Raw genomic sequence first — 25,654 nt, forward strand, 5'->3', positions numbered from 1 at the left:
TGTTAAATACAAGGCAACATACCCTTTATTTGGTCACATCTAACTGCACCATTAATTAAAGAATATACAACTGTTCTTGGGAAGGGGAAAGAAATTATTTAACTATTAAGAGACAACTTTCAGAAAAGATTTTTTTTTTACAATTTGAGAAAAGGGAAAATGTGAAAAAAAGAAAGATTTTCAAGAGTCTGGTTTTTTACTCTACAAAAACTAAGTGTAAAAGTCACCTTGTAGGAGAGAATAAATAAATAAATAAATAAATAAATAAATAAATAAATATAAATAAATAAAAAATAAAGTATCTTCCTGGAATCCTTGCAGGTTCTGTTTCTTGGCCTATTTTGAAGGGCTGACAAATCTGCTGCCTAATAAGTTTTTATTTTTTAAATTTATATGCTTTCCATCTCACTTGATTATAAGATGGACAGCATATAAATTTAATAAATAAAAACTTATATAACTAGGGCCTGCAAGCCACTATGTCATAACTCAAGCCTGTGCTCACATTCCAACACTCTGTTCTATTCCAAATGAAAAACAGTAGTCAATGTAGAATACACAATAGGTTAAGATTTCTGATAGCTTTCTTGAAAGATTACTCTCTGGGGCTGAGTCAAATGCAAACCTAACGGGTCTACATGAAGACATTTCAGCAACATGCTGTACCTTTAATGCTTGATCACCCACTGAGCATGTTTTCCTAAAACCTGCTTGCTTTTCTGCAATTCCTCCTTATTCAAACCAGATTAATGGTAATTTATTATGGCAGAGGTTTCTTTATTCCCTTTCCCAAAAATGGGGATTATTATAACTAACCCCCACTCCTTTGGGATGTTTGCTGTTCAGTCAGTGTTTGTGAGGAGACCAGACAGTGTTTGTGAGGAGACCAGAACTAATAACCACCGATCAATATTTTCCTTTAGCACTTCCATTGGGATGAAATCACATCTATTGCCTTTCTGCACTTGCTTGATGATTTAAAGATAGAGTGCTGCCTATTGGAACTGCAAAATACCACCTAGCTTTTGAATTGCTAAGTTCTATCTATTGCAGTATCCCTAGTAATTCCCTATAAAATAAGGCTTATATATTTTCTACCTTTTAGTAGTTCTCAAACATCAAAAGATGCTTCTCCAGACCAATTAACTCATACAAATCCACTCATTGTATTCAAATTGGGTTGCTATATCATTGAGGAGCATAATTGGCATATCATAAAACTCATTTGATTTTGCAGCTGTAGGTAGGTAAGTAGGATTTGTAGTTGTTGCAGTTGTTCAGTCATTAAGCTGTGTCCAACTCTTTGTGACCCCATGGACCATAGGATGCCAGGCCTCCCTGACCTCCACTTAGTTCCAGAATTTGCCCAAATTCATGTTCATTGTGTCAATGACACTATTTAGCTGTCACTACCCTGGTGGCACAGTGCTTAGAATGCAGTATTCCAGGCAAACTCTGTCCACAGCTGGAGGTCGATCCTGATGGGGCTCAAAGTTGACTCAGCCTTCCATCCTTCAGAAGTCAGTAAATTAAAGACCCAGATTATTGGGGGAAATATGCTGACCTAGTAAACCACCCAGAGAGTGCTATAAAGTACTAAAGAGCAGTATATAAATCTTAGTGCTTATTGCTGTTGCTATCTCATCCTCTGCATCCCCTTCTCCTTTTGCCTTCATTCTTTCTCAACATCAGAGTCCTTCCTTCTCATTTGGTAGTCAAATTGAGCTTCAGCTTCAGTGTCCTTCCAAAGAACAGGACTGATTTCCTTTAGGATTGACTGATTTGATATCCTTACAGACTCTCAAAAGTCTTTACCAACACAATTTGAAAGCATCAATTCTTCAGCACTCAGCCTTCCTTTGGTCCAACTCTCACAGCCCTACACTGTTATTGGGGAAACTGTAGCTTTTATTATATGTTCCTTTGTCAACAAGGTGATGTCTCTGCTTTTTAAGATGCCATCTAGATTAACCATAGCTTTCCTCCCAAGAAGCAAGTGTCTTTTAATTTCATGACTGCAGTCGCTGTCTGTGGTGATCTTGGAACCCAAGAAAATAAAATCTGTCACTGCTTCCATTTCTTCCCCTTCTATTTGCCAGGAAATGATGGGACTGGATGCCATTATCTTAGTTTTATTAATGTTGGTTTCAAGAAAACTTTTGCACTCTTGTCTTTCACCCTCATCAAGAGGGACTTTAGTGCTTCTTCACTTTCTGTCATTAGAGTGGTATCATCTATGTACCTGAGGTTGTTGATATTTCTCCCAGCTTTCCTCCCAAGGAGGAATTCCAGCTTGTGATTTATACAGGCTGGTATTTCACATGATTATTATGCATATAAGTTAAATAAGCAGGATGGCAATATACAGCCTTATTGGACTCCTTTCTCTATTTTGAATCAATCAGTTGTTCCATGTCCGATTCTAACTGTTGGTTCTTGACCCAATATGGATTTCTCAGGAGACAGGTAAGGTAGTCTGGTATTCCCATCTCTTTAAGAATTTGCCACAGTTTTCGATAATCTACATAATCCAAGACTTTAGTGTAGCCAATGAAGCAGATGTAGATGTTTTTATGGAACTCCCTTGCTTTCACCATAATCCAGTGAATGTTGGCAATTTGATCTCTAGTCCCTCTGCTTCTTTGAAACCCGGCTTATACTTCTGCTAAATCTCGGTTGACATATTGCTGAAGCCTAGCTTATAAGATTTTGAGCATGACTTTGCTAGTATGTGAAAAGAGCGCAATTGTATGGTAGTTTGAACATTCTCTGGCATGCCCTTCTTTGGGATTGGAATACTATATAAATTGAACTTTTTCAATCTTATGGCCACTGTTGAGTTTTTCAAATTTGCTGACATATTGAAAGCAGCACTTTAACAGTGTCATCTGTTAGGATTTTAAATAGCTCAGCTGGAATACCATCACCTCCACTAGCTTTATTATTAATAATGCTTCCTAAGGCCCGCTTGTCTTTGCACTCCAGGAGTCTGGCTCAAGGTCAGCAATCACACCATTGGGGTTATCAGGGATGTTAAGATCTTTCTTGTTAAGTTCTGTGTATTCTTGCCATCTCTTCTTAATCTTTTCTGCTTAAGTCTCTACCTAACATAATACATACATACATAGCCTCAAATGTCACTGCCATCTTGGCAATAGTACTCAATACATTCAACAAATTAAGGTCTTTTACTTCAAAAGGTATGCTCCTGAGCACAATAAATTGCGATAAGACTATTAAGTAAACATATATCAAAGCTTAAGCCAACAAGTTGGAAAGCCTAATCCTCTGGTCCATCACTAGGAAATATTGAAGTTCTGTGTTTTTTTTCTGTTTCTTCTTGATGTTTTAACACAGGTCAGTTGATGTCTTTCCCTTAAGGGATCTTAAATTAGGTCAAATTGTAAATCAGTATATTTCTACATGTTACTGAGATCCTCATAATTGGCTCCTATACAAAGGATCCTTTCTGAATGAGATCAAATTTTCCTTGTGCACTGCTTTAAAAGTGGACATCTCCCTCCCTTTGGGTTAATTTATGATATTACCGATAGTGATCAGCAGGTAGTTTAGCAGAATACATATATTGTGTAGGATAGCTCTTAAATATTGTAAGCTTGCTATATACATGATTCAAATAATCTATGTGATCTAATTAAAAAAAATCAAACATGAATACTAATTGTTCAACAAGGACTGAATTTTACCTCAAAGTAGTAATTGTAGTTGTGTTCCTTTGATCTCCAAATGAAAGGTTATTGCATGTACTTTTATTATAATGATAATAAACAATTCTAACTTATTATTACCGCTGGGGAAAAAATGAATAAAAGACACAGAACATTACCACAACCACCAAAATCCTTGGGACAAACATGTAGAGATAAAATGTAAACAAGAAAACAAAAATCTTCAGAACCAAAAACATTTAATTAGGTTCCACGTGTTTCAGCAATGTTTGCAAAGATTCCCTCTTGTAGTCAGACTTGTTTGATTACTTATTAGGCTTATCCTTTGCATTTTCGTTGTTTTCAGAGGATCAGTACATCAGAGTTTTCCCGACTTTACATTCCTTACTGGAAAAATAATTGGGAAGATTTTTAAACTGAGAGGAGATATAGATCCCCAAACAGCGATTGATATTAGCAACAAAGCTTCACTGGCCTTCTTACAGAAACATTTGAGTAAGTTGCTGCATTGCTTTTATATTTAATTCTTAACACCCCGTATTACTACATGTTGATAAGGTGATGTGTTACAGACAATATCTTTCACAATATTTGATGCAACTTTAGTGTTTGATCACTAAAGCTACCTGAAAATATAATGCATATGTGCACATCGAATTGAACATGTTACATGTTGGAGAGAAAGAGAGAGATAAACAGACATATAGTTTGATGTAGTGGTTAAGGCTAAAAGTCAGGAGACTGAGTCCTACTTTTTAAGCACAAAGCCACTGGGTGATCTTGAGACAGTCACCTCTCAGTCCTGAGAAGCGGCCAATGGCAAACCATTTCTGAAATCTTGGCGAGAAAACCGCAAGGACTTGCCCAGTCACCAGGAATCAATAACTGACTCAAAGGATCCTAAAAGTGTGATGTATCCTCCAATTACATTGACCACCTGAAAACATCAGATGATTAGTTGCATGCTTATTGGAACTCCCGAGAAACAGGTAGCCAGATGTTGTTCTATGGGGTTGGAACCCTCTCTTGGAAATTGAGCTTATAGATCCTTGCACTTTAGATGACTACTATATACAGTGCACTAACTTTAGGAGCTATGCAGATCCTGATACTCAGTAGTTGCAACAAGTGATATTTAGAGATTGTCAGAATAGTAAATACTGTCCCCTTCCCTTAAGCTCTCAGAGCAGAGAACTGCAGATGCTAAATTGTCAAACTCTCATGTATGTGGTTTTGCATGACTTCCAACTGGTTACATGGGCCTCCTGGTGGTCAGTGTAACTGAAAATACCATACTTCAAGAAGAGGAGTATGGGGCATGGAAGTCATGTAATGCAGCATCTGTATCTCTGCTCTGAGAGCATAAGGGAAGGTAGACTGTTTATACAGAGATGGCAAATCTTTTGGGCTTGGCATGTAAAAAACAAAACAAAAAATGCCTAATTTGACTGTGGATGTGTCACCCACACAACACCCCCAAACAAAAGAAAAACAATTCTTTACCTATTTATTCATTTTAAAGAATGCAGTCCGATTGTGCGCGTGATCCCTAGGACTTGCTGTGTGCCACTTACCTTTAGGCTGTTCTGTTGATAGGCCCTTGCAGCCTACCCGAGGCAGCTTCACTCACACAAGGCCTTTAAGTGGCTTCAAAGAATGCTCTTCTGCAGCCTTTGAAAATTGCAAAAGCACCTCATTTGATTTTCAGAGACTCCAGAGGCCATGCAAGAGCCTATCTCTCACATGCCATTTTCAGAGAATCTGAAGGCTGCTCATACCCCAATTCTTGCAGTCTCAACAACCTTTGAAAATCACATGATAATGGGATGTGATTTCGAGAATAGTTGCTGTTGGGTGTCTTTGAATGGTGGTGTGTCATTCAAATGTTGTGGTGTGTAACCTTTGACATGTGTCATAGGTTCGCCATTCAGATTCATTTCCCAAACATCTGAGATTTTAAATACTACACGGAATAAAAATAGTGTTTCTTTTAAAGCTGAACTAAAGAACCAGTTACACTTGTTTATCATGAGCATTTTTAATATATAAAAAGACTTAGGTTACATATCAGTATTTACTGACTAGAGAGTAAACTCAATATAAACTACTGAGACATATGAGAAAGCAAGTAGATGGTCTACCAGTTGGCTTAGGAACCTGATACCTGAATGAACATGTATTTATATCCATGTTATGTACAGAAATATATTTAGAGACTTTCCTCCAAGAAATCCCTTTATTACAGATGACCTTGTCAACAGAACCTTACCTGTGGAATTTCTTCCTTGAAGACATGAACATTGCCAGTGATTAATTTTTTAGTGCCAGGAATTTAGTTGATTCTCCTAATTTTTTTAATATGTATTTTTATATTGTATATGTTTCTACATCCTCTGGAGGTTTTACTGAAAAGTGGAATATACTTTTCAAGTAAACTTATTTTAAAGTATATTGACCTTACAACTCAGTTTAAAAAGGGGTCTTTCCAGACCTTATAAATTAGAGACTTAGACTATGCTATTTAGATGAAGTCAGCAATCCATATTTATCACTATGACTTTCCTGTTTCCAGCATGTCAGTTTTAGAACATCAAAGCAAGCTTAATTTTAATATATTGTGACTCAGAAACATAATTTCTGTTAATATAACTTAATATTTTCATGTATTTGTATGTGCCATCTGATCTGAATTTATCTTCTCTAGGTCTCTCTAAGGGTTTTAACCAATGGGACCCTCTTTTAAATGGTGAAGGACCTAATGTCATTCCAGATACCAATGTTGACTTAACTTCAGGAGCATCTCAGTGTAAATAAAGATTAATTGTCCTTAAATATTTCTGACTAAATGTTGCTTGTTTCATGATAGCTCCATTGGAAATACTATGTTTTAGAACATTTGAAGATGTTAAAGGTGGTTCTCATTTCACTCAGTGACCATTTAAATGCTGCTGAACAAGAGTTACAACTGAAGTTTCAGATATCACAGCACCATCACAGGCACAACTGTGACCTGGGCACTTGATAACTGGCACAGATTTCCATCCACCACAGCCTCCCACAACTGTGTGATCATAATTTGTGCCCTGTCCTGCCGGCTTACCACAAGCAAAGTCAAGGGAGAAACCAGAAGTCTGAAGTTCCAAATATGTGAAATCCTTGCTTAATGACAGTAATTGGAGACAGCCAGGATGCCACTGCTAAGCAGCATGATCACACAATGTTGCACTTTATGACAACATTGCTTAGTGATGTAAATTCCAGTCCCAATTAATGTCACTAAGCAAGGACTGCCTGTACTGAGCTGGTTTCTAATGTTAAAGAAAGAACAAGTGAACATCAGTTATTAAAAATTTTTTTATTGATAGAGGTGCTCCAGACATGATATCCCTACCATTACATGGATTTTTAAAAGCTGACAGTCTGACAGTGTTACTATTCTTGCAAATAAAATGTGTGGATTTCTAGAAGGGCTGCTACTGTAGCTCCCAGGAGTTAATCTGAGAGTGGGACGTCAGAAGAAACCAGAGAAACCTCTCGGTTTACCCCTATATTTCAAAGTAGAAGATGCTTCTGCATGAGTATAATAGTCATTATATACATTTACTCATCTGAAACGTAAGTTGTCATTTGGTATGGATACATTTAGTGCACTAAATGACGGGACTAGGAAAGTAGTTTATTTGCATATTATATTTGATCCCAGTAGGCTACGGTTTTTGCCTTCCCTACATTAGGACCTCCAGTCCTCCTTTTGGATTGAAATTTACTGTTTATTTAATTTATATGCCACTCATCTTGATATCATATGTTTCATAGCAGCTTACAACATGATTTACTGTTACTTCTACAAGTCGTGTTCATTGGCATTGTATAGGGTAAATTAAGCTATTACCATAGCTTAACCAAAGTAACAGGGAGATACCATGCCTGCTATAGGTGACAAATATGGCCATTTACCACTGCATCATGATGGGCCCTTGAGTTCTTTTGCATTAATTCAGCAACCAGAAGAAATGTATGGCCATAAATTAGATTTTCCAATACCTGAATCCTTGCTGTGCCATAAACAGTGGAAAATGCACTTTGATTTCTGAATATATAATTATCCACTCCCTCAGCCACTCCATATTGCCAGTATCTCTGCTATGTGGTTCATATATACATAATTCAGTTTTTCATTCTGCAATGTTGGATCCAGAAATATTCACCATCATTTTTGTTGGAAGCAAATTAAAATCAAATAATGACATGAGGTTTATTTCTGCTTACATTTAAGATCTGTTTGTCACTGGGAATCCAAAATACCACCTGGCATCCATCTAGCATAGCACAGGGATATAGAATACCAGCTGGAGTATGGTACAGTGACTCATTTCAATGATTACTCAGATACATAATTTGGCAACTTTGAATTTGGCTAAGTGGCTCTCAGGAAAGTGAGACAGATAGAGGACCATCTTCAAAAACAAAGTATTTTTGCAGCAGTATTGCCAAAGCTTTCGTGTTTTTTCCTATACCACCACTACAGGTGTTATTTTGAAAACAAAAGGGCTTAATATAGGATTAGCCTTTCTGATCTCAGATATATGGGCTCTTATTTTGATCAGGCGGTTTCTGGTTTATTCCCGCCTCCATCCCATAAAGTAACAAAATAACAATGACCCCAAAACAAAACAAAAGATCTGGCTTTGACAAAAAAAAGAGCCAAGGTCATGTCAGAGGTTGATAAGTTAATTCCCCATTGTGGTTAACAGTAAGCATACCCAACATGTCATGTGAGTGCAATTGCTACATTTGATTTTCCCCTTTTTGAAAGGCTAGAATTTAAGTAAAAGCGAGTTTTGAAAATCAGTTGATCTCTCTGAGGGAGATGGGTGGTTCAGAAATGTGAAAAACAAATTCAATAAAAATAAACTAACTATAGTTTTGAAGACAAAGAGTTATCCTTTGGAGTGCAATTCAAGTGAAAGGCTTTGAATGCTTTTACTGATTTCTTAATGTATTTTTATTATAACAATGTCTTGAACAGTAACAGAAAGGTAGACTACAAGTGCAATTGAAAAAATATGTTTAAAACTGGCAACCAGATATGTTTTTATTTTCATACAACCTGTACTCGCAATCAGCTATCTTTCTGAGCTCTTGTTAACACCGCTTTGGTGGTACGTAATATCTGGGTTTGAGATTCTGAGACTTTTACCATGACTGAAAGACATCTATTTCTCAGCCTTCCCCAGGAACACTCCTATTGTGTTGATTAACCATTTGGAATAAACTTTCTATGCTATCTTATACTGGGGAGCTAAAAGGGAACTTTAAGTTATATTTCTTTAATTCTAAAGGTTCCCTGAAATGATAGCTCTCTACTACTATATTTAAAATTGTATAAAGCATAGATAAAATTATATCTAAAAACATAGATCAGGATGATGATGAAAAAAAATCAGTATATGGTCAGCTACATCACTATGATCACAAATTTTCCAAATGCAAGAGTATGAAACAACAGAATGAATAGCTCAGGTATGTTTTATTTCTTTCATTAACAAAAAGGAAATTAACACACATAACCTTTCCATATTGCCACACCAACTCAATATATGGAAGAATATATAAGTTTCCCCCCCCCCACCACAAACTAGTTCCAAAATTTAAATATTCTTAGATAGTACAAGTCTAAAACCTTGTTCCGACCCTTAACAAGGAGCATCATACAAAACAATGACAAACATTCTTGAAGGATATGAGGAAAAAAAAAACCTCCTAAGAGCTCTACTGGTTTGGACAGGACATGCCTGATAAAACTCTTGGCTTCAGTTAGAGAAAATTTGAATGTAAAATGATTTCGCATCGCTCAGCTGTACTCTCAGTGCTGTCACGACTCAATCATTTGTACTGTCATCTGAATCATGAGTCATTTCTCCCACTATAAGAAATAAAATAGTTTGTTTTAAACTAAAATAAGTTTATTTAAAACAACCACAACTGTTTGCCTATAGGTTAAATTAAAATTCTAGCTAAATTTCCTCACTTTTCGGGTCATACTAATGAAACATACAGAAGCCATATTCTTTCCTCACTTCTTGCTCAAAATTCTAAAAGGATTTAATTCACGTGACTAGGTCCAATAAATGGCTTTTTTTTTCAGAAAAAAAGGAAATTAAATTCTGCTTAATGGAAGATTAAGTATATAAGTAGTCCATGACTTACAACTAATCATTTAACAACCGTTTGCAATCATGATGACCCTGGAATGGGTTCTTTACAGTTCATAAAGCACTTCCAGCCACAGTAAATTTTTGTGCCAAGGCCTCCCTGGATCACATGAATGCATTTCAAGCACTTGGCAACCTGTTCACATTTACAACCAGCTGCTAAGTGCCCAGCAAATCATGTAATTGCCAATGGCCATATTTTTAGCTGGCTTCCCAGGTTGCAAGTGTAGGAAACGTTGGATTTGAGGTTTGTTTCCCAAGCACACCGAGGGATCTCCCCTCCCCACTATTTAGTGACAGAAAATCCTTCTGCAAGTTAGAGAAACAGACCTTAAATGTAGTGCAAACACTAGCAGTTTTGTGATCTTTCCCCTTGGTGGAGTGAGGAGAGGGTGTTAGGCCCTCTCCTTTATGGTCTATTTAATGACCTCAACTGGGAGAGCTGGGATTGTGGTTGTTGAGCAAAGCAAGCACACACTGCAGCTCATGTTGAAAGCACTCCTGGAGAACCGACACATGGGTTTCACCAATGGGTGGAGGCAAGTCCAGCACTGACAGAGCCTACCTACCTTGCTTGGCCCAACCTTCCTTCTACAAAGCCTTGGAAGGAGTGTGCAGATTCCAACGTGAGCTGCAGAGCATGTCCTACTCCTCCAGGATGCTCCCACCACTCTGTTGGCTGACAAGACGAGGGTGCCACATCTTGTCAGTTGGTCTTGCTGCGTTCTCCAGTTAGTGGGCTGGCAGTGAAAGACAGGGCTCCACCAACCATGCCACCCTGCTTCTTCCACCACCTCCGTCCTGCTGCCTCTTCCTTGACCAGGCCTGTTCAACTCTCTCCACAGAGAAGGCTCTGCCACCCTGCCATGTGTATTCAAGGGCTCCACCCTTGCTAGCACCAGGATCCTGGGCCAGCAGTGGGAGGAAAAAGACAGTAAAAGTTAGCTGGGAGGGGGATGGTAGCAGAGGGGAATAGGCAATGGTGTGTAGGATAGTCAAAAGGATAGAGATGGGCGAGACAGGTGGAGGGGAGCTAAAGCACAGGCAATTCATATAGGACAGGAGAATATGCTGCATTATTTATAAATGTGGGCAGGGTGCCAAGCAATCAAATTTTGATCACATGACTGCAGGCATACTGCAACAGCCAGAGTCTTGAGGATTGGTCATAAGTTCCATTCATTGAGTGATATTATTTCATCCAAAATACATACATGATCGTCTTTGACTTACAATTACAATTGGGGCCAGAATTTCATTGTTGTAAATCAAGGCATCCATGTGACTAGACCCTATGTTACTATTGTTTTACAGCGATTATTAAGCAAATCACACAATAGTAAGTCTGAATCTATTCTCCTGAACAGGCTTTTTTTTTTTGATTCCACAACATTCCAAGCAGTCATAAATGTGAACCAATTGCTAAGCACCCAAATCATTAAACAACTAGGCCTAAGTCAAGGACTACCTATACTGAATGGTTTAGTTCTTCAAATATCAAGAAGTTGTATCTGGAATCCACTCAGGGAACTGAGTTGTACACTGAATCCATCTAGAGAACCAGTCAGCAAAGACTGCAAACTTTAATACTCCACAATTTACAACTGTAATTGAGTCTAGCAATTATGGTCATAAGTGATGTTGTAAAGTAGGTCATCATGTGACTGACCCCAAAATGACCTTCTTTGTAGTGTTTGTTAAACACCACAGGGGAACTGCAAAGAGACATAAAAGCCAGCTGATTGCCAAATGCCAAAAATGTGGTTACATGATCATGGGCCGGGGGGGGGGCCACGCATCAGAACTTCAGAAATGAGTCATAAGTAACTTTTGGGGGGGGTCTGTTGTAACTTTAAATAGTTGCTAAGCAACTGGTCGCAAATTGGGGACTACCCATATACTTCTTTGCAACTACATTTCATAATGCAAGATCAGTCACACAAGTATTTTTGGCAAACTCATTTACCATTACTGGTTGGAAAACGTATTCACCTAGGAGGAAATCCAATAAACTTTCAAGAAATCATAGAAGTCATCAAAAATAATTTGGAGGATATTCAGTTAATATAGGATACTATGAACAGCAGGACTGGTAATAGAGAGTTCCCTTTTAGTTCTCAGCCTTTTCTTACCCTTGCTTCTTTGAGATTCAGTTGCTGGTAAAAGAGCAGACTACTTTTGTTACACAAACTGATACTAAGGATACTATCAGTGAACCTAGAGAATTCATATAACTACCATGAATAAATCTCTTCTTTGTCAGAGTAAACAATCTTTACCCCCCAGATGTTTTAAAACTGTAATCTCCATAGTCCTTTGGCTGGGATGGAGAGAACTGACATCTAAAAATCTGTCAAAAATCCTTAATTAACAGTCTCTTGAAATCTATCTAGCCATTCATAACCATTTCAATCTACATTGCAACAGCATAAATTAATCATAACTACATTCCATCAATATGCATATAGGCCTTTATATACTGTAATACTGATCCCTGTCCTGAGAATTGAAAATTCAAACATGGGGAAGCAGGAGAAGAAACGGAAACTAATGCAAGCAATGCACAACGTTTAAATTGCATAAGTTCAATTACCTATTAAATAATTTCAGGTATTCTCAACTTTGATATTTAAAAAAGTGCCCTTGGAAGCACCACAAAATGACTGGGAACAGGCAATCACAAAACAGAAAAAGCACTGAAATTTGAGTACAAGGTTCAAATGCAAATGTTGAGTTGTCATAGTTGATTTGATGTTTCTCCCTCTCCTCATTGTGACAAATTTCACAATTTGTGCTTCCAATTTCTCATAATTATAGGAAAACAGCTGATTTCTGCTTGTCATTTTGCAATCAGCACAAAACCTCTTGAGATTGCCAAGAAGCTTTTATAAGATTGTGCAGTAGCTGTTTCATAGCTAGAAAGGGCATCCTGCAGACATTGCCCTAGGGATCATGCTAGAGTAGGAAAGGCATTTTCTTGTAGCCACAGATTGGACATCTTTCTTTTTTCTTCAAGAGAAGATATATTAATCTCCCCCAAATGGGAAACAGTCTAATTTAGGATGAAAGGACATAAACAGTAAGGGTTGGTACCTGCTATAGCCCTTAAACCACCACCAATTCCCTGGAAATTTGGGGTCCATCTATTCTAGGATAGCAAAAGGAATGCTATAGAACAGCATGCATCCTGTCAGCATGCATCACTGGCTGCCAACTGCTAGGAAAAAGGAGAAATATTTTGAAAAGGAAGAATTTTAATAATAAATTGTATGCCGCTTTGGAAAGGCAATTTCAAATATACAGAATAGCTGTGGCAGTTTTTTGGAGGAAAACCAGATCTATCTGCAATATTGTAAAGAGGGATGTGGGGCTAAACATTCTTCTTTATGAAACTGGTAATATTTCTACTCAGCTGAGAACTGCTACAACTTAAAAATGATGTAGAGTATAAACATCTTATTTCTGCTCTCATAAATTCTGGAAAATTAGAAATGATTTTCTTGTGGCTGAGTAGGAAAAAATACACTTGAAAAATAATGAGCTATAGATTGAATGAAGTAGTACGCATGGAAAAAGGCAGAGTAGTACATATATAAAATGTATAGCACAAGTTCACATTCATCTAAATTTTTAACTTACCTTCCATTGCCAAGATAGTTGCTGGCACAGAGTGCAAGATATCTGTTTTATTCTTGGATGTTATCTAAGAGGAAAAAGAAAAATAATTTCTAGAAGAATAGCTTACAAAAAGAAAACAATACTCAATGAGTACCCTATGTTTATTGTTGGGTAGCACACTTAAGATTCATTGCTTTTAAACTGTGCTATTTTCTCTGTATGTAATATGTCCAAAACACTCCAAATTTCATCTTATTAGTCTTCTGTTCCAGAACTGAAATATTTCTTAGCACTTCTTATTAGAAAATGGCATGGGGGGAATAATTACAAAATAAATATTTCTTTAATCATTAATTTTATTTCAAGAGTATCAGGACTGGGAGGGCGTGGTGGCATAGTGATTAAGACACTGGGCTGTCAACTGAAAGGCCCGCAGTTTGAGACTCAAATACCATGTGACGGGGTAAGCTCCCGTTCCTGCCCCCAGCTCCTGCCAACCTAATGGTCAAAACATGCAAATGCAAGTAGATAAATAGGTATCACTTTGGTGGGAAGATACAATGTTCCGTGTGCCTTGACATATAGTTGGCATATAGTCATGCTGGCCACATGACCATGGAAGTGTTTTTAGACAATGCTGGGTCCCTTGGTAAAAAGCAGAGATGAGCACTGCCCATTAGAGTCAGATATGGCTACACAGGGAAACCTTTACCTTTACTTTACCGGGACTGGAATGCACCACAAAAAATGGAACAGTTTAATTCTTTGTTTCATCAGGAATTCAGTTGAGAGAGATTTACAGTAAGTTTTATTTCCCTGCATAGCACAGTCACAATGTGTGTGCATGCACTGCTTAAAGAGATAACATAAAAGCCTTGATGAAACCACTTTTTTGGTGGAAAGAAACTATCAGAACCTACCAGAATTCCTGTTAGAAACACAATACGTTTGATTAAGACATGTCTAAGAATTTCCTTGGCTTAGTCATACATATATCACAATTCTTTTTTTTTAATTGAAAAGTTTTATACAAATTTATTATTACAATACAATAACCCTCTCTCCCTCCCCCCCACCCCAACCCTCCCCCCTCACTTCCCAGAGCTGATTACAGGGTTAAAAAAATAAGCAAACAAATTCTAACTAAGCTTATCCAACTATACCAATAACCAAATCCCTACAATACTTTAACTCAAATACAAACAACTCCCAGTTTAAACTATATGTTAATCAAAAACTAAATGATACTTTCTAATCCCATATTTATTCTGTACAAAATTTATCCATCTTCTCCACACCGAGATGTATCTTTCTTGTGAATGATCTTTCAAACAGGCAGAAATTTTGGCCATTTCTGCTAAATTAGAAACTTTAAACGACCATTCTTCTATGGTAGGCAAAGAATCTTTCCTTCAATATTGCCCAACCAATAGCCTTGCCGCCGTAATAAGATTCAACATTAAAATAGTTTCTTTAACATCACAATCTTCAATAAAACCTAACAAAAACAATTGTGGTGTAAACTTTATCTTTCTATTAAAAATCTTCTGAATGTTCCACCAAATATTAATCCAAAAAGCTTTTGTATTTCTACATGTCCACCAAATATGATAATAAGTTGCATCTAAGTAATCACATCTCCAACACTTAGGCTGTAAATTAGGATACATGCAAGACAATTTTTGTGGATCCAAACGCCACCTATAAAACATTTTATAAAAATTTTCTCGTAAATTTTGAGCTTGAGTAAACTTCACATTCCCAACCCAGATTGCCTCCCATGTATCTAGTAAAATCGGCTCTTGAAAATTTTGGGCCCATTTTATCATACAATCTTTGACTAATTCCGTCTCTGAATCCAATTCCACTAATACATTATAAACTCTCTTTATATGAGCTCGACTTTGATCTCTAATTACAATTATCTTTGTTAGGGAGAATTTCTGCTGTTTCAGATGATACGTATTTTGAAGAAAGATGTTAATTTAGATGAATGGCAGAAGGGTATTAATAAATTTATTTGGGCAGGGGAAAAACCAAGAGTTAAGCTTAAGATTATACAACATGTACAAGAAAGAGGAGGACTTAAGATGCCTAATTTGAAACTGTATTATGATGCTGCGGCTTTATTGATTAGCGATTGGATTAATTTAACAAATCAAAATATACTTTCTTTGGAGGGATGGGATTTATTATATGGATGGCATGCATATTTAATTTATAACAAGAAACTAGATAGGGCTTTTAAATCGCATATTTTAAGAATTGCTTTATTGCATGTCTGGAAGAAATATTATTATAGATGAAATTATAAAACGCCAATTTGGAGGATTCCTGGACAACGCAGTAGAGGGGATATCGAGAGGTGTGAAGTTGGATAGGACTTCTTATAACCAATTGCTTAAATTGGAAGGGAAGGATTGGCAGTTAAAATGGTTAGATGAATTAAGGCAAGATAATATTGTTTACTCTTGGTTTCAGTATAGACAATTGTTAGATAGATGGAGTTTAGACCAAAAAGTTGGTATTACTTTAGAAGATGAGAATTTGATAAAACATATATCACAATTCTTAAATAAAGGGCAACAAATGGGCTAAGTGTTACTTGCATATCTCTCAGCCAATACACTAGGAGTATTAGTTGCACACTGACCATAGGATGGAAATCAATTTTATCTCCAGGGAGAGACCTCTATGATCTTCAAAATATCAACAATAGTTTGCTATGCTGACTGGAGCTGTTGAGATTTATTGTTCAAAATCTAGGAGGGTTTTCAGTTTTATTTCTGTCTTAAGCAAATGATAATAATGCATTCCATACCAATAATGCCAATGATTGGTATTTTTTTCTAAATTTTAGCAAAAAATGTTAATATTCATTATTTTCTACCAATTTTGGTGAATTTTGTTTATATTTCTTGCCACTAACTTTGCTTATTCAAGTGGTACTGAATTACCTACTAACTTTAAATCCGGTATGAAACCTATTCCTCACTAATTCATTAAGTGGAAGAAAAATTACTCACAACAGATCAGAGAAAAATAATCAGCAAATGTCCATAACACAATTGCTTTTTTACTATTTTGAAAAATATACCTGAGTGAGATCTGAATCCAATTCAGGAATTCCATTCCAAACATGTATAGGATTGACAATCTCTTCATTTCCATTTGAAAGATTCAAAACCTTCATTTATAAATAACATAAGAGTTAGGTATTAATACCTACAGAAAATTAGAAGACATTTATTCATTTAATAGAAGCACAATTAAAGTAACATGAACTAGCACAATTAATATTTTCAGAACTCCTTACCTTTGTACCTTCAGCAGATATGTCTAAAATCTCAGCCTTGTACCACTGAGCACCTGACCGTACCATACATTGGGAACCAATATCAAATCCCATTAAATTGCAAATGTTTTCTTTTTTTTCTGCAAGAAATAATTCATTGTTTATTTATATTATTATTCATTCTGTACATTATAGATGGGGCAAAGGGATTGGCAGCTGCAGTTTACATTGGCAATCTCAACTAATACAAGTAGTCCTTGACTTACAACCATTCATTTAGTAACTGTTCCAAGTTACAATGGCACTGAAAAAAGTGAGTTACAACTGTTGTAGCATCCACACAGTCACTTGATGAAAATTCCGGCACGTGGCAACTCGCATATATCTATGACAATTGCAGCATCCCAGTGTCATGTGATCCCCATCAAGTTCCCAGTTGGCTTCCAGCAAGGAAAATCAATGGGAGCAACCGGATTTGCTTAACAATTGTGAGATTTACTTAACTGCAGTGATTTGCTTAACAACTATGGGGAAAAAAAGATTATAAAATCAGGTGCAACTCATTTAACAATTGCCTTGCTTAGTAACAGAAATTTGGGTCCCAATTGATTTTATTTAATCTGGTATATTATTTGTGATGACACTGTAAGAAAACAAGGCCATATGCTTTTAGCCATTTCATTATGTTTGAAAAATACCTATAATTTTCAGTTAAAATATAGTATTCCACAAAAATCAAACGGCTGATACTTAATACAATACCTTTTTAATTCAATTGTAGTATTAACCATTTTGGTTCCAGAATCAAATTTCAAGAAAATTTACACTATTTTGAATTTGAGCCCCGAAACAAATTGGGAGCTAATATCAATGGCTAAAATTCAGTTCTTCAAATGGAGCAATTTTACTATGAATTCCACTTTTATAAGTGATAATATGTAGAAATATATACATCGTTTCCATAATAGCATCTAAAAAACAGAGCTCTCTGCTTTCCAAGAGCCATCTAGTTACTATTATGCTACAGTATTGATTTTTTATTATTTTCAAAATCTATGCACTATCTTTCTGCCCAAGTCACATAATACAGCAAAGAATAGAACTTACAATATAATTTAACAATATTGTTTTAAAAAAATCCTAATTATTATCATCAATGCCTCTTGATAAAATATGTTCAGTCCTAAAATGAATGTCTGGGAACCTAACCACAAGGGCAGTGTGGGACTTGGGACCAATATAAGTTCTTCCTTCATGATTGACAGACCTCTGAATATATTAAGTATTTTTAAAAGGAGTTCTCTTAATGACAGGATAGGCTTATAGCGAAATAGAAATGGTTACGTCATAACATAAATTTAGGATTTGTTTAAAATTTTAATTTTTTGAAAAAACAAGCAGCAATCACTGCAGTTTTTTAAATATAGAATCCCAATACGATATTGTATACTGGACAGTAAAGTTATACTTCCATCACTTCAAGCATATATGCTGCAATTGTCTGATTTAACTCTGTGGTCTCATTTCCAGGTCTTACTAGTTTAGGAATGGGTCTAGTTTTCACTCTAGACGTAATCGTGAAAACATACAAGATCTCTTCTAGAACCTCTGCCACATGGTGGAACTCACTGACAAGCCTTTCTCCTTTTTGGACTCAGACAGGAGACGGGAAAATAGGGAGCCCATAAAGATACCATGACTGATGGTACTGAAACATTTAAGGGAATTATTAGGGCCACACTCCCAGCCATTTCATTCAGTCACATGTCTCCCAGATGAAATGGATCTAGTTAAATCATTTTCCAGCTGGATCTGGAAACTACGCATTCTCAAATGAAATATATGCTTTATATTGGGAAGGTTATATAGTCTATACTCAATCTTGAAAAATAATTGTAAACCCCTTTCCAAGAAATTAAGTTGCCATCATTTTTTGTCCAGTGCTGTCTCAATGTTTTTTTCCACTTACTTTACCTATCTGAATTTTCCAGATGAACAAGACTGGGCAAAATCTCAAATCAACTTTGTCACTCAAGGTTCTACATTAACGCCTTACCTGTATCATGTATTAAGGCTTCATTCACTTCACTTAGCTGTATATTTGTTAAATAATCTTTTTCCACACACATATTGTCTTTAAAACTTCCATGAATGCTCATCTGCATTTCTCCATAGTTCTTTCTTAGCGCAGTTTGCCCTTCAGTAAAATTGGGATTGTTGTCACTTTTTCCCAGTTTACACTCTTCAACAAGGCCTTCAACAGAAGAACAGAAATCTTGTGGCTTAACTTTAATTTCTGAAAATGATGACTGGATTTTATTATCTGCAGGAACAGACAACGCAGGGTATTGCAAATATAGTGTATTATTGTTGGCTTTCTCAGTCAGTAAAGGAAATGCTTCAGGTGCCAACACTTCTAATATTAAATTTTCATTTTCATTCTTTAGTGAAGTATTCTCTTCTACTTTGTGTGCTGACTGTCCTTCCACATGTTGTGGTTCAAGTAAATGCAATTCTGTCTTTTTTTGTGGTTCATCACAGTAAGCTTTTATTTCTATTGTCTCTGATTGTAGCACGTCTTCCAACAAAGGCACTTTTAACTTCTCAATTTCTGGCATGCTTTTTGCATTATTTAATTGGGAAAGGACTTGTAAGGGCACAAAGTCCAGCAACCTCTTTGTATCATCCAAAGGCAACTGAATTTCAGGAGAATCTAGCATTAATATTTCTTTGTCTTCTGTTCCTCCCTGAGATTCAAGTACATCATATTCAATTTTACAAGTAGAAAGCTGTATTTCAGAAAGACCTGTAGAATCTATTATGTTTTTTCTGTTTCCAGATGCAGAATAGTTTGTTTCATTATTAAATGCATCAAATGTGGTCTGTTGGGTTCCTGTATAAAATATTTCATGCATGATAAAGTTGATTTGAGTTTTGGGTGGCTGTGCAGATGTTTCTGATAAAATCCCATCTTCAACATCAAAACACTTATCTACTGACTGTAATAGATTTGGACAACAGAATACATCTTCCAAATTATTATTTGTGGGGGCTATTGTACAAACAGAAGTTTCAGTTTCAAATGGCACAGATTTTGAGTTCTCTTCTTCTGGATTTCTAATCTGCTCTTCGGTGTTGTAATTATTTGCTATAGTGGAATCACCACTTTCAGCATGATGCTTCCAAAAGTGTTTCATTTGTTCATTGATGCTTCTCTTTTGACATTCCAATTTAACTACAAACAAGGGAATTTCAAAAGAACCATGGTTCAGTTTGTCCATAACTGTAATCTCTAATGGAAGATCAGCTATCATATCATAGAAAATTTCACTTATTCCTTCAGCCCATGAACCTTTTTCAGAATTAAAACCAAAGAGACAACACAAAAATGCTTGTGGCGGAATTATTAACAGTCCATCAGGAATTTGCCTGATCACTTCTATACTGACAAGTTTCTCAGTTCCATAATCAATATCGATTACTGTCAAGGAACTTCCTTCTATATGACTAACAATTGCTCGGTGAAATAAATTATGTTCACTAGACTTTGCTAGACAAGGACTGCCATTTTTAAGATCATTAACGTGGATTTTTGCAAGTTCTCCAGCTTCCTGAAGTTTTATTTCAATTGAACTAATATCATTTTCAGTGAACTGACACCAGAAATATCCTGGATTCTTTGGAATGAATGAAAAGGCTTTTATAGTTTCACCTATTTTAGGTATCTTCCAGAGAAATGATTTGCTAACTGAAAGTCTACTGTGCTTATCAGAAAGAATATCTTCACATAAGCTTACTTTGCCAGTCTTGTCAAATCCTTTGTCAGATGTCTCTATTAGGTCATATTTTTTATATTCAAGGCAACTATTCATCATATCAACCATTGTATCACCTTTTTCATCACTGAGTATTATTTCCCATTTGCCCTTTACTTTCTCAACAAATTGACTATTCATCTGAACCTCACTTGTCTTTTGGGAGAAATATAGCACTGCTTTTTGTGTCCATTCTGGAATCACTGACATCTTAATACTACCCAGGCTACAATGGATGCTCATCACAGGGAAAGATAAACAGTCTTCAACAAGTTTGCATGTTTTATGAATGCTAACTACTGCAGTATTGCCATAATCAATATATTGTACCTCTACCGATTCATTAGTGGATTCTTTAATAATTACAGCTCGATACCATAAGCCATCTTCTGAATAAATTGCACATATTAAATCTCCTACATTAAGCTGTTGCCCCACTAAGCTTGAAACTGTTTTAGAGTTGTTTATTTTCTCTGAAATACTATCAAGGATAGGCTCATCTTCTACTAACTGTACATAAAAATCAGAAAGATTATTTATGTGAGAAACATACACTAAAGATTTAAGACCAGGATTTATGTTTTTTTGAGGTAGTTCATATATATTTTCAGGTGAAGAATATGTTACAGATTTGGATTTATTTTTAATATCACCTCTCTCCCCTTTCTCATGAAGGGCTGCACATTTCATGTCCTTCCAATCTGCCCCATAATTACTTTTGCTAGAGCCTTCTGTGAATCCTAGGAATTTTCTTCCTCCCTCTTTTTTAGTTTTCTGTTGCAATTGGCAGGTTTCTTCAAAAAGAGCACTAGATTTAGTATTGCCCTCAAGAACAGGCTTGACAAAGTCTACCAAAGCTAGCCCCCTTTCACTATTTTCTTCCCTATTAAGTAAGTATTTGGAAGACAAAGTGCTGTTTGCTGTGTTTTCAGTAATCTCTTTGTTTTTGGTAATCTCTTTGCTAGCCTGCAAACCTAAGCTTTGCTTCAATCTTGCATTGATCTGTATTTTACCATCATACAGTTCAATTATCAACGTTCCATCAGGATCTTTTGCTACAATCAAAGCTTTTAAGGGTTTATCTAACACTGCCTTTTCAAACCACTCAATAGCATCTTTTGGTGGATCAACAATATCAGATAGAGAACATTTTATAGCCTGCATAGGCAAAAGCATTAACTCGTAAGAATCGTTTGGTACTGGAATCAGCTCTTCATTTTTCAACAGTTGTGTATTCCCAAAATCTACAAAAAAAACTTCTTTGGTATCATTTTTTGAAGTTACTACTGCCCTATACCAGCAGTCATCAGTATACTTTGCAAGATACAAATTTCTAGAGGTGGGTGAAGTTTGCAAATTGTACATTTTGCTTACTTTACTAATATTACTAGTTAACTTTTCAAGAGCATCTGCATTCCTAGCAAGTTGGCAGAAAAAGAAACATGGACTATTAACATGTGTGACATAAACAATCTCTTCATTTCCTCTTTTGATATTGTGGGTTGAGTAATAATACGATAGAAGTTGAACAGATGATACCAAGGGTTTCTCTCTCTGTACAAATGTGGCTAGACCTTTTCTTATTAAAAAATTGCAAGCACTTTCAAAAGGAGTAATTAGGTCAACAATATTAAATAGTTCTGTACCATTTAATGCTGCTAAAGCAAATATAGTACACTTCAATGTCACTTTAGATCCTGAATCCACAAATTCAAGAAACGTTTCGATGGCTTTTTTATCCCAAACAAAAGGATTTGTATTTTTTGGCTGAATTAAATTGTAAAGGCTACATCTAAAAGCTTGAGCTTTTAGCTTCAGAAACTCTGCTGTAGTTGCACGAATATTTTTCAGTGAAACATGCTCTTTATTTCCATAATCAACATAAGCGACTTCAATCTCTTCTGTGTAACGAACCTTATTAATGATAACAGCTCTGTACCATTTTTTATCCTCAGAACACTTAGCCAAACATACAGAATTTGGGCATTCATGAAGCTCTGCTGAATGTATACAATAATCCTGAATTTTAGCCATAAGTATATTCAGTTCATGGGAATTCTTAAATAATCGACACCAAAAATGACTAGGATTTTCTATGTGTGTTACAATCACATCAACCGTGCTTCCAAATTCAAGCTGTTTTTCACCTGCCTTTATTTCAGAATAGTTCTGCATCTCGCATGATGAATTATCATTGCCACTCAGAGCTGATGAAGAATAAAAAGCTCCCTCACTGGAATGGTGTTCATTTATCAAAATTTCAGCTGTAGAAGAAGTTGAAGAATTATGTTGTGGATGTTCTACTTCGTCTGTTGCTGGTATTTTTTTCTTCACAGGTTTTAACCTCATTGGTTTACTTTCAGGGTCCCCTGTTAATAGCTTATCTGATATTCTCTGGAGAGTTTCTAGTACTTCATGATGCTTCGTGTACTTTCTCTGGGACATGATTTTACCCAAATTTTTTTCTCCCACTAGAGAATTATCAAAAAGTTCAACTATATAAACATCTCCTTGCATGCCTAGAACTTTGATCATCAATTCCTTGTTTAGCACAGATTTCCTAAAATAATCAACAGCTTCTGGGTTCCATGACTGACCTGGGAAAGGATTATCCAATGCACACCGGACTGCCACAGCAGGAAGTTCTTTGAATTGGGGAAGCAACTTCTTCACCTTATACAAGTCAACTACTTCAGTGTTTCCCCAATCCACCAAATACACCACAATTCCTTTTCCTTGAACTTTAGTAACAAGGGCACGATGATAAGAGTTTTCCTTCAACATGACACAGCAGAGGGATCCTACCTTGGGCTCAAGTAGAATACCCTCTAGTTTCTTACTCCGAGAATAAAAGTCCCTTAAATTCCGCCTTAAGTGACAAAGTGGCTGTTTAAGTTCCTGCAACTGCACCCAGAATTCTGAAGGGCCCTGAAGAAATGACATCTGAACATTATGGTACTCGCCTGCCTTCAGACGCACAACAAAAAACGGGGTAGCAGCAATAGCAGGCAATGACTCTGACAAAGCAGCAGATTCCTTTTGGACGAAGACACCCAAGCTTTCTGATTCAATAATTAAACCAGAGGTGGATTCTTGATTACTCTGCAGGAGATTTTGAGCCAGGCAATGAGCCTGCACCCCATAGAGGCAGTTAAGGTTGAGACCATCTTCCCCATATAAGGTAATGTAATAGATATGCTCAAAGGGACAGTAAGCTTCGATGTGAGCTTGAACTACCTTGCCCAAGAGCAATGTTTTAAGTTGATTAATTTGTGAATGGGTCCAGCCACAACCTCCATCGGTAATACCTTGCAGTGAGCAAGGGTAGGTTACTACTGGCATGCGGAAATATTCAGCAGGTAAGTTGCGCAGATGTCTCTTTGTCACAAACTCTTTCCTGCCATAATCCACACAAATCACTTGAGCCACTGCCTCTGGTTGATCCTCTTGATCATCTGCCGGGTATATTTCTAATAACAAAGCTCGATACCAGCCTCCATCCATGCCCTGGGCTGCACAGGGAAAACCTGGGGTGGGTAAAGCCTCTTCTACAAATTTCCCCTTTGATAACTCAAAAGCTTGGTACATAGCATCTGAAAGTAGTTGGATTTCTTTAGAAAGACTACGCAGCTGGCAATATATCCTATATGGATCAGAGATTTGAGTCACCACTACAGCCACAGTCACATTCAACTCCAATTGAGGATAGAAGAAATCCATTTTGATTTGATCCTGCTTGGATTGGGCAGAAGTAAGGACTGGAGCCTGGGACAAAGGGGAAGTTGGCTCCAATGGGACAGAAGCAATCTCAGGAACTTCCAAGATGGCACTCAGTAGGGTGCCAAAAGCAGTAGAGACAAGACTGGCAAGCCCAAGATGACGCATCTGTGTCAGCAGCCAGGGCACTTCCAGCACCACCAGGCATTGCGAGATCAGCAGTTTTCGAATGACGCCAGACAGCTCTTTGCCATGTAGGAAACCCAAAAAGTCGACCGCCTCAGCCGCCCATCGTAAGTTCAGCATCTGGGATCCTAGCGGGGTGAAGCTCTTTGGGCCCCTAACAGTGGTGGCGAAGGATGCCCCCATCTCGCCGGGAGGTAGCAAGTCTGCAATGATGCACCCCATGACTTCAGACGGTAAGTGGAAGAGTTCGCTGCGACCCCGCGCCAAGTAGTAGGAACTGGCGCTCACCGTGCGGCCCTCGTCCAGTAGAAAGACGCGGTAGTTTTGCCCCGGCTTGGCCCGGCAGCTCACGATACGGCAACGGTGCCACCGCCCGCCCAGCTCCACCAGACACAGGTCACCCAGAGCCAGGGCTTGGCCATCGTTGTCGCCGTCGCCTCGGCCCCCGCGGTCCCCAGGAGCGTTCGCCAAGCGGGGTCCCACTTTGATCTGGATGTCCTTCATCAGCCGTAGATATTCCTCTCTGCGTTCGCCGGGTAGCCCCCAGAGCCTCACCAGCGGCACCTTAGGGTGGACTTCTACGAAGGAGACGCGAAAGGTAATGGAGCTGCCAGGGATGAGCAGCGGGGAACACATGGCTGGCCCGCTTTTAAACCGCCCAGGAAACGCCGGGCGGCGGTCGATGGCCGAGTTACATAGAAGCGTGTGACTCCGCCCACCCGCCCTCCTGCCTGACTGGACGGCTTCGGGGCTCGTAAGCAGCTGCAACTCGCGAGGTAAGCAACGGCGTTAGCGAAGCGCGAGTTGACAGAACTATGATAGAAGACGAACTTTTTCAGAGGCGCCACGCGGCCGGGATCACGTGCTGGCTGTCGCCCATTGCGCAGGCGCAGATATCTTTTCTGGCTCACCTCGATTCAAGTGGATCCGTTGCAGATAATTTTTACGGGAAAAGGTGGCAGAAAACCGAATTTCGCCTGCTTGTTCTTTAACCGTTGAAAGCAGAGGCGGTGTATACAAGGATTATATAAAAGAGACTAAAAGGCAAAAGTTTTTTTTTCCAGTGCGCGCAGGGTTGGTGGAACTGGTTTGTGGCCGCCAAAGGAAGATTAGTCTCTC

General features: G+C 37.5%; 2 protein-coding genes across 6 annotated transcripts in view; one reads left to right on the forward strand and one right to left on the reverse strand.

The window, feature by feature from the left end:
* Nucleotides 1-6,523, forward strand: part of PLA2G7 (phospholipase A2 group VII) — a 31,284-nt gene extending 24,761 nt beyond the window's left edge. For all 4 annotated transcript variants that reach the window (XM_039326428.1, XM_039326431.1, XM_039326429.1 and 1 more), the window contains exons 10-11: nt 4,036-4,184; nt 6,394-6,523. In XM_039326428.1, coding sequence (XP_039182362.1) covers nt 4,036-4,184; nt 6,394-6,503 — 259 coding nt within the window. In that variant the 3' untranslated portion in view covers nt 6,504-6,523. The remainder of the gene's footprint in view (nt 1-4,035; nt 4,185-6,393) is intronic.
* Nucleotides 6,524-8,715: 2,192 nt separating this feature from the next.
* Nucleotides 8,716-25,305, reverse strand: TDRD6 (tudor domain containing 6). Of its 2 annotated transcripts, XR_005554655.1 has the most exons (6): nt 18,874-25,305; nt 16,839-16,957; nt 16,620-16,709; nt 13,544-13,607; nt 10,474-10,810; nt 8,716-9,615 (listed from the first exon to the last, which is right to left on the reverse strand). XR_005554655.1 is itself a non-coding variant. In XM_039326432.1 (5 exons), exons 1-5 carry the CDS (start codon nt 25,169-25,171, stop codon nt 9,572-9,574), a joined length of 6,615 nt encoding a protein of 2,204 aa, XP_039182366.1. In that variant the 5' UTR covers nt 25,172-25,305; the 3' UTR covers nt 8,716-9,571. The 2 variants fall into 2 exon arrangements, 1 of the variants encoding a protein (XP_039182366.1); XM_039326432.1 differs by lacking the exon at nt 10,474-10,810.
* Nucleotides 25,306-25,654: the final 349 nt, after the last annotated feature.

Source organism: Crotalus tigris, unplaced genomic scaffold (assembly GCF_016545835.1).
Source record: "Crotalus tigris isolate CLP2741 ecotype Arizona unplaced genomic scaffold, ASM1654583v1 scf7180000024340.7048381, whole genome shotgun sequence".
Lineage (NCBI taxonomy): Eukaryota > Metazoa > Chordata > Lepidosauria > Squamata > Viperidae > Crotalus > Crotalus tigris.